The sequence below is a fragment of the Scylla paramamosain genome, chromosome 7 (genome assembly GCF_035594125.1).
Source record: "Scylla paramamosain isolate STU-SP2022 chromosome 7, ASM3559412v1, whole genome shotgun sequence".
Taxonomy (NCBI): Eukaryota; Metazoa; Arthropoda; class Malacostraca; order Decapoda; family Portunidae; genus Scylla; species Scylla paramamosain.
The window spans coordinates 8510001-8520000 of record NC_087157.1 but is presented as its reverse complement, the minus strand read 5'-3'; the positions used below and the strand labels follow the sequence as shown (position 1 = coordinate 8520000).

Genomic DNA, 10000 nt, shown 5'->3' with positions numbered 1-10000 from the left:
TAATAGTTTATATACCCAAACTTTTTTTTTATTTCTATTTCGAGGTATAGAGAACGAAAGAAAGTGTTGCAATAGTAATACATTGAAACTCATTGGCTACTTATTGAAACTACGTGACATGTGTAAGAACAACGAAAACAGCAACAACAACAAAACCACCACCACCACCACCACCATCACCACTACCAACAACAACAACAACAACAACAACAAAGTGAAAACGACGACGAGGAGGAGTAGGAGAGGAGTAGGCGTAGGAGGAAGAGGAAGTGGGGGAGGAGGAGTAAAAAAAAAGTAGGATTAGTATTTTAAAGAGACTCATCATAAGTATTATCAACTCCTTCATCTTTACTTTCTTCAGGAATGTGAACACTCTGTCTGTCTGTCTGTCTGTCTGCCTGTCTCTCTGTCCGTCTCTCTCTCTCTCTCTCTCTCTCTCTCTCTCTCTCTCTCCGTCTGTGTCTGTCTGTCCGCCTTTCTCAGTCAGTCAGTCAGTCAGTCAGTTAGTCAATTAGTCTGTCTGTCTGTCTCTCTGCCTGTGTCTGTGTGTCTGTCTACCTTTCTCAGTCAGTCAGTCAGTCAGTCAGTCAGTCAGTCTTTATGTCTGTCAGTCTGTTTATAATTTCATCTGTGTCTGATATTCTCTCTCTCTCTCTCTCTCTCTCTCTCTCTCTCTCTCTCTCTCTCTCTCTCTCTCTCTCTCTCTCTCTCTCTCTCTCTCTCTCTCTCTCTCTCCCCCTTCCCTCCCTGCCTCCCTGAGTCTCCCATTACTCTCCCTGTTCTGTTGCCTCTCCCCTACTTTCCTCCCGACGGCCGATATCGACTCCGGAAGCTGCCATCTCTCGTCGACGCGTCTCCGGGACTTCCGACACCGTTTACCGCGTCAGATATCGGACATCTGACGCAGAGGTCCTCGCTTCCTGGAGTATGACCTCACCCTCCCAGGAGTTTGTGTACTGCCAGAGGAGTGGGGAGAGCGTGCGAGGATGCGGCGCGTGTGGTGGGTGGATGCTGAGAGAGAAAAGAGTTTGTAGATTATAACCCTTTCACTGCGACACGAAACAATTAGCAGCACCAGAAGCAATGCGTGAGGTCTTTATAAGCATCTACAAGAAGGCTATGGGTGAAAAAGAATTCATTTTACAATTTCTTCCCAGTTCAAAGATTGGATGTGGCTGTTGAACAAGTAAAGATGTCTCAGGGTGACTGGTAATTAGGGAAAGGTGTACCAAGTGGTAGTCAAAGGTTTAAAGTTAACAAGAGAACAGGTACAGCAGGTGAGAGAAATACTACATAGATGACTTAAAAACCAGGAACTACATTCTTGGACATTACGGCGTCTTGTGTCTACTACTTTTAACACCTCGTAGACAAAGTTAATGGGGGTTTTCAAGGATGTTTTGAGGATTCTAGTGATAGCTTATCTAAGATTTTGCACTGCTAATAAGGAAAAACCCATGAAGAACCAACTCCTCGCCTCTGTCGCCTATTAAAACAGTCCTAATAATAAAGTTTCAGAATACGAACACAGATTAGTAAAAAAAAATAAATAAAATCTTCCACTTCGAGCCTGTAAGAAAAAAAGTATTGAGTGGTATTATTTATCTATACAAAAAGTTCCCTTACGATATGAACACTTTGATAACCCAGGTCTCAGTGTGTTAGAAGGAGAAGTGGAGGGAAAAGGATAGTTTGACAGCACAGCAGGAGTGAGAGGAAGTGGATTGAGGGAAGCTGAGGAGAGACCTTTGTCCTGCTGTGGTTGATGATGACAATGAGGAGTGTTAGGGGGGCGGGGGAAGGGAGATAGAGTTAAAAAGAACGATAAGAGGATAGAGAAGAATACGTAATACATTAGAACGGAAACATTGAAAGATTAAAAAGAAAAATGGAAGAGAAGGAATGAAATAAAGAAAAAAAAATGACGGTAAAATGTTTGATAAAAAAAAAATAGAGAGCAGTGAGATCGTAAAGACTTAATTGTTCATGATGACGATAGGTAGGTGGATGTTGAAAAAAAGAACAACTAGATGAAAAAAAAAAAAACGTTTCTGTTATGAGGGTGAAGAGAAAAGATAATTTTGTAGGGAGTTCAAAGTGGTCCCAAGAAGTGAATAATAGGAGTTAGAGATTTATAGGGGGAGGGAGAAGAGACAAAGCTGAGAGGGTTTCGAAGGAGGTTTAAGGGAGAGGAAGGGACTTTACATGGGACTTAGTCGTATCAGGAGCTGCCTTGTGTGGGTCGACTGGCCTTTTGCAGTCTCCTTATTATCTCAGGTTCTCTTGTTCTTAGGGGTTGAAAGTCATTAGGACGAGGGGAAAAGTGGAGGAGGAGAAAGTAAAGAAAACGAAAAAGAGAAGTAATTTTTTCTCCAGGGAAGAGAGAGAGAGAGAGAGAGAGAGAGAGAGAGAGAGAGAGAGAGAGAGAGAGAGAGAGAGAGAGAGAGAGAGAAAGAGCACAGCAACGAGTATGGTAGGGTGAAAGTGGTGGCGGGAGAGTGCGAGAGTGAGTGAGAGAGGGGGAGTGAGAGTAAGAAGGACAGGGACAAGTTCAGGGTCATTTGGGTTACGCGAGATGCATGAGGGGCGTGAGTGTGTGGGGGAATGGACCGGGGCGTGGCAAGAGAGAGAGAGAGAGAGAGAGAGAGAGAGAGAGAGAGAGAGAGAGAGAGAGAGAGGAGAGGAGAGGAGAGAGATGTAATAGCAGGAGTGGCTGTGAGGTGAAGTGGTATAGGCTGAGGATAAGAGAGTGACAAGGAAGTGGTGTGTGTGGTGGTGTTGCGGATGGATGTGGAGGGTGTGTGGCAGTGTGGAAGGCAGGTGGAAGGACTCGTTACGGGCAAATTAATGAAAGTTGGAGCCAAGCAGGACAAGAAGTACTTAAAAGAGGTAAAAAATAAAACGAGAGAAAACCCTAAATTATGCAAGGTCCCATAAGGTGAGATTCGCCACCGTGTCGTTAGTAAAGACTTGGCTTAGTGCTTGCAAGAAAATAAATAAATAAATAAAAAAATAAAGCCTATAGGATCGCGCGGCCTAACTGCTTTGTGTGTCTATGCATAACCTTATTTTACGAGACATTGCTTAGCGTGGGAGCAAATTAACTAACTCCACATGAAGCGCATTGTATACCTCAGCTTACCTCTCTAAGCAGTTTGTGGGTCCACGGAACAAAAAGTAATGGTACACCTGAAAGAAATTATGAGATATATATTTACCTTTGCGATTATGTTTATTAAGCTGTGTATCTGAGGACCACACACACACCCACGCACACACACACACACACACACACACACACACACACACACACACACACACACACACACACACACACACACACACACTGCAGTGTCATCAGCTAGCAATTCACAGTTAATTGACTGTGATTTTCCACTGGACAGTCTTGGACTCCCGAGGGACACGAAGTTCACTGGCAGCTGCCGGGTGAGGAGGAGGAGGAGGAGGAGGAGGAGGAGGAGGAGGAGGAGGAGGAGGGGAAGGAAGAGGAAGAAGAGGAGGAAGAAGAAGAGGAGGAGGAGAAGGAGGAGGAGGAGGAGGAGGAGGAGGAGGAGGAGGAACCACTTTTCAACAGGAGAATACACTTATTATTATTATTACCGTATTGGTGTGTGTGTGTGTGTGTGTGTGTGTGTGTGTGTGTGTGTGTGTGTGTGTGTGTGTGTGTGTGTGAACTGGTACTCAGCGAATGTTGTTCATGAGTATGATTTTACTTTAATTTTTTTACCTTCTTCCCTTTTCGTACTTCACCAACACCAATCTGCTTATTTTTTCTTATTTTTTGCTTCCTTTCTTGATTATTTTTCTTTCCTGTTTTTCCCTCTTCCTCTTACATCCTTAGTTTTTCCTCACTCCCGTCTTCTCCCGCAGCCTCAGTGGGCAGGGCGTGGAGGTGGTTCCCCAAGCCCCTGACAGCCCCGCCCTCGTGCACGCCCCGCCCTTTCAGCCCCCCGACATGCCCGCCCACGCCCTGTTGCGCTCCGGCCGGTCTGTGGGCGGCGACGAGGCCTTCATGAACCTGACGGAAGTGATGAGTGACCAACCCAGATCAGCCATGCAGGTAAGTATTATTATTATTGTTATTATTATTACTATTATTATTATTATTATTATTATTATTATTATTATTATTATTATTATTATCATCATTTTATTTTTTTCATTTTTTCCTTCATTATGTACATTTATTTCTGTTTTTTTTTTTTTTGTCTCATACTGTACGTGTGTGTGTGTGTGTGTGTGTGTGTGTGTGTGTGTGTGTGTGTGTGTGTGTGCGCGCGCGCGCGTGTGTTATCTATATGGATGTGCTTGTGTATCTGGATGTATGTATATTTCTCTCTTTCTCTCCTTTCCTCCCTTCTCTCTACCTTCCTCCCTCCCTCCTTCCCTCCCTTCCGTCCTCCACCCTACAGTCCTTTCTCTCCTCCCTCCCTCCCTCCCTCTCTCCCTCCCTTGGCCCAATAGTGCTGCCGTCAATTAGGGAACCAATTTAAGTAAAAGCAACACAAAATCCACATAATTAACTGCGCTCAAGATAAATCTTTGAGTATAATGTGAAAAAATGCTCGCTCAAATTAATCTTTGTTCAGTTTTACGTCCCCTCTCTCCCTCCCTCCCTCTCTCTCTCTCTCTCTCTCTCTCTCTCTCTCTCTCTCTCTCTCTCTCTCTCTCTCTCTCTCTCTCTCTCTCTCTCTCTCCCTCTTCCTCCCATTTTGCCCTCTCTAAATGAACTCTCCCTTCCAAAGAGAGAGAGAGAGAGAGAGAGAGAGAGAGAGAGAGAGAGAGAGAGAGAGAGAGAGAGAGAGAGAGAGAGAGAGAGGATTATGTCTTCCCTGTTCAGGTACATGTGTGTGTGTGTGTGTGTGTGTGTGTGTGTGTGTGTGTGTGTGTGTGTGTGTGTGCGTCACTATACCACACTATAACCGCTTCTCCGTCCTTCACCGCCTCCACAGGAACCCGTGAGCCAGGCCAGCAGGAGCCACAGCAGGAGCAGCAGTGACATGGCGCGCCTCTCACACAACATCTCGGCCATCCTGGAGAACCTGCTCAAGAACTACAACAACCAGGTCCGGCCAGGCTACCGCGAGGGTTAGTAAGTACTGTTTTGCATGGTTACGGTTAGGTGCTCCTTGATGTCCACAAGAACTGAGGGACTCATTAGTTTGAGGACCACGTGGCTTATGACTCCAGTGCTTTTTAGTTTGAGGAGCACGTTATTTGAGTCCCATTATGCCTGAAGTCCCATGTGGCCTCAACATTCTTTTGGCTTGAGGACCACGCGGTATGAGTCCCATTATGGCTGAAATCTCGTATGACCCCCATTATCCTTTTGGCTTGAGGACCACGTGACATGACCTCAGTACTTTTTTTGGCTTAAGGACCACGTGGGTTGAAGTCCCACATGCTATCAGTACCAAGAACTCTACGTGATTTGCTCTCTTCTGTACACAAGTCAGGGAGGAAGAGAGAGAGAGAGAGAGAGAGAGAGAGAGAGAGAGAGAGAGAGAGAGAGGGAGAGGGAGAGGGAGAAGGAAGTTCAGGTGTGTAATTCTTATCTGTTGTGGAGGCAAGAAAGAGACAAACATTATCTTAGTGAAATGAACGCAGATTTGCAGATTGGTGGAGGGAGAATGGACTGGGCTAGGTAGGCAACATGGATGGGGGAGCGAACGATGAGGGTGAAGGGAAGCGACAGTGGAGGATGGAAGAAGTTAACGGAAGCGAGGAATGAATGAGTGAATGAAGGAAGGAAGGAAGGTGCGGATCATTAGGGGCGAGAATAGAGGAAGGAAGGGAGAGACGGAGAGAAAGGAGAGTGGTAAAAAGAAGGAAATGAGAGAGCTTAGACGTAGAAGATGAGGGAAAGATGAAAACTGGGGAAACTTAAGATTTAGTTAGGAAAAACAGGTATGGAGACTTGAAACACACACACACAAAAAAAAAATGATAAAGTAAGTTGAGAGATGGAGGAAGGAGGGATAAAGGGAGAGAGACCTGAAGCGTAATGGAGATAAGAGCCGGTTGAAGGAAGAAAAGGAGACTTAAGATGTGTGTGATGAGGGGAAAAGGAGAGAGTGAGCGGAGGAGGAGAGGGAGGAGAGGGAGGAAAGGAACCCAAGGCGGAAGAGGCTGAGGGAACACGGTCGTCAAAGCGTGGAGGCGATCAGGAATAAAGGAGAACAAGAGGAGCGTGGGATCAGAGGGCTCGGAAGACGCAGCGTGGAGGGTGAGGGGGTAATAGGATCAACGGCGTTTGGAGGGCACGCGAAGGATGAGATGACACCCCACTCCCCTGCAGGATGATAAAGGCTTACAGGGAATTTTTAGAACTCTGGTACATGATAACGTGAATGGTGGATACCGACAAGCAACGGGACAGGTGACGCCTCGAGACTTATGGTACTTGTGTGGAAATCTGTTTAACGAGAGAAGTGCTAAAGTGTGCGGGAATTTGATGTTTTCGTATGTCATAAGGGAAGGGATGGGAATGTAAAGGATGAACATACAACTACTGGCCTGTTGGTTTTGTGCTGTTTGTGATGATATACTAATCTAAAGTGCAAGAAATGCACTAAACATGTAGATTACTGAAAATTGACGCATCTACGTGTCATAAAAGAATAAGAATATAAAGAAAGAACGTACAGCAACTGACTTGATCATTCTGACGAGTCTGTGATAAGGTAGACTGTTCTGAAGTAAAAGATGTGGTGCAGTGAAGGTGAAGGCTCCTCCCCGCAGACCTTAGGAACCCTTGGCCTTGACGGAACCCTTTGTATACCAGGAGCACGGGACTCTTCACTCTTTTACTGCCAAAGTCGATCACAATGAAATAAGAAAGAACAGATTACCTCTGCCCTTTCTATACTACAAAACTATACAAGAAACTAAAGTATAAAATGTCTCTAAATAATACAAAAAAGGCTAATTCTTTTATGATACTTGCTGTGAAGACTTGAATCGTTTGGCATAGCTGCGGTGCTGTGTGTGTGGCAGGCAGTGCAGGGGAGCCTCGAGGTGCCCCTGGCGGTGAAGCAGAACATCAATAGCACCACGGGAACTATTGGCTCTCGGGGCGTGTTCAGGTAGGAAGATTGACAAGAAAATTATTGGCTTTGTGTACTTCGCGCAACACACACACACACACATACAGACACACACACACACACACACACACACACACACACATACAAAAAAATAAAAAGTAAATAAATAAATAAGCTCACTAAGACCCCTCCCCTACACACACACACACACATACACACTCAGTATCAGTTGCGGAAGTCTGGGTCACTAATTACAGCAAGGCCGCTTGGTGGAGTCTCATATGAATGTGGACTGGTGAGGGAGGGACGGGAGTGGGACGAGACATGGAGGGGTGAGAGGTGTGAGAGAGGGCAGGGGAGGGATGGAGAGGGGCGGGGAGGCGCGGCAGGGGAAGGCAAAGAGTGGAGGGTGTTTAAGGGCGCGGTGAGTGTGATAGAGGTGATAGGGCGTGTAACTGTCGCAGGGAGCACCTTTCTTCTCGCCGACGTGAGGGTTGAACGTAGGCACGGTGAGCGGAGCGGGCGGAACAGGCTTGTGTGTGTGTGTGTGTGTGTGTGTGTGTGTGTGTGTGTGTGTGTGTGTGTGTGTGTGTGTGTGTGTGTGTGTGTGTGTGGATAGGGTTGGTATTAATCCTTCACCCCAAGCTGTGTTCGCTGTATGTCGGTGCGATTGTACATGTGTGTGTGTGTGTGTGTGTGTGTGTGTGTGTGTGTGTGTGTGTGTGTGTGTGTGTGTGTGGTGTCACGAGGTCAAGGATATATATGGCCATTGGCACTGTTTGTTTGTTCGTTCACACTATTTCATTATATTTCTTTTCACGCTCACCTACAATACTTTTTTTTTTCTGGGGATACAAGTAGTTTGTATTATTGTTGTTAGTGTTCATTTACCCACTTATCCACACGGTATAATAATCACTTCAACACTTTAACACGGCTGGCATGAAGGTATCTGTGTTGAGGCATGTGAGGCAGGCAGGCAGGTAGGTAGGTAGGTAAGCAGGCAGGCAGACAGTCTAGTTCGATTCTGAGCGGGTGGCGTTCGAGGAGGTGCAGACAAGAAGCAAGAGAAGCGAGGGAAGGTATGAGGCGGCACTGTGTTGCGTTGTGTTCATTCCTCGTCCCGCTCCTTGCTTTACTTCTTATTAGGTCACTATGGAGGCACGGGAGGGACATGTCAGTAGTCGAGTAACCCTTCATACTGCATTACGTCTTTCCTTAACCTTACGTCCTATGATCTGATAATCTAACAGCTACCGTGCATATATGTTGATAATTATTAGTTCTCTTTTCTTTCTCTCCTTTTTTTTCTCTGTTTCATCGCTGTCCCTGTCAATTTTTTCTTTCTCTCTACTGTACATAATAATATTCTTAGACAACAGATACATTATAAGCAGGAGGACTCAAGGGATCGAAAGTAGTCAGGATCTAAGGTACTGAAAGTAGTCAGTAGGCGAGGAATCTGTCACAATATATTACATCCCCATAATCCTTAGTCTTATAATCCGGCAGGTGTACACAAACTGATAAATGATACATCCTAATCTTATATAAAGACTTTAGGTATCGAACAAATGCGACAAACTATGAAAGAAAGCACGATGTATTACTCCATATTGTCCCTGGCTGCAATTTTCATGGGTTTGGATCAAGTGGGAGTTACGTAATTGATTCTGAATTGAATTAGGAGTGAGGGAGCGGAGAGAGGTGACGAGGGCTTGTGACAGTCAATCTCAACCTTATGAAATGGAGATCGGGGAGGTGTGGCAGGTGAGAGGGATGGGTCAGGGAGGTTAAGGTAAGGAAGGAGACGTGGTAGATATGAGATAAGGACGGACATAGTGACAGAACATAACTTTTGACCTAGCCACGTACTGAGAATCAATTTAACCTTATCAGATGGAGGTAGGAGAAGTGTGGAACGTAAGAGGAGGGTCAGGGAGGTAAAGGTAAGCAAGAAGGGCTGTTAGGTGGAAGATGATGACGAGAACGCAATGATAGAACGTAATTTTTGTTTGTTTACTTATTGAGAATCAGCCTTATGAGATAGAGGTCCATGGAAGTGTAGCAGGTGAGAAGGATAAGGGAAAGAGGTTAGGATAAGCAAGGAGACGTGTCAGATAACAAAAGATGAGGGCGGGAACATAATGATAGTATAAAATTTGTCCATGCTACATACTGCGATAAATCTTTACCTATTAAGAGGAAGTGAGGGGGAGGTGTGGCAGGTGAGTGTGGGTCAGAGAGGCAAACATAAGCAAGGAGGGCTGTTATAGAAGGTGAGGACGAAAATATACATAGTGATAACGCACTGCCAATCAATCTTAACCTTATGAATGTAGGTTAGGGAAGTGTGGCAAGTGAGAAGAGGGTCAGAGATGTTAAAGTGTTAGATGAGTGAAAATGAGGATGAGAACGTAATAATAGGAGTTAACTTTTGGCCAGGGTGCGTGCAAAGAACCAACTTAACCTTATGAGAGAGATGTTAGGGAAGCGTAGCGGACGGGAAGGGCCAGAGAGTTTAAGGTAAGCAAGTAGGGCTGTCAGATAAGAGATAAGGACGAGAAGCTGGTAATAGAACGTAACTTTTATCCACCTTACGTACTCTTTTTTTTCTTTCTTTCTTTCTTCTTTGTCCGTCTCATTCATCTTAGTGTTTGCTCGCCCTCCATGCATCGCCCCTTCTCTTTCTTTCCTATTTATCCTTTATTCTTTCCATTCATGTTTTTTTTGTTTTTTTCTTGCCGTTCAACAAATATTTTCTAAACTTTTCTGTCATTGCATTTCCTTTTATATATATATATATATATATATATATATATATATATATATATATATATATATATATATATATATATATATATATATATATATATATATATATATATATATATATATATATATATATATATATATATATATATATATATATA

At 44.5% G+C, this 10000-nt stretch overlaps 1 protein-coding gene across 3 annotated transcripts in view; it reads left to right on the top strand.

Moving 5' to 3' along the window:
* The window catches only part of LOC135101989 (gamma-aminobutyric acid receptor alpha-like), a 115422-nt gene that overhangs the window by 47257 nt on the left and 58165 nt on the right, over positions 1-10000 (top strand). For all 3 annotated transcript variants that reach the window (XM_064006556.1, XM_064006557.1, XM_064006558.1), the window contains 2 exons: positions 3892-4081; positions 4974-5109. In XM_064006556.1, coding sequence (XP_063862626.1) covers positions 3892-4081; positions 4974-5109 — 326 coding nt within the window. The remainder of the gene's footprint in view (positions 1-3891; positions 4082-4973; positions 5110-10000) is intronic.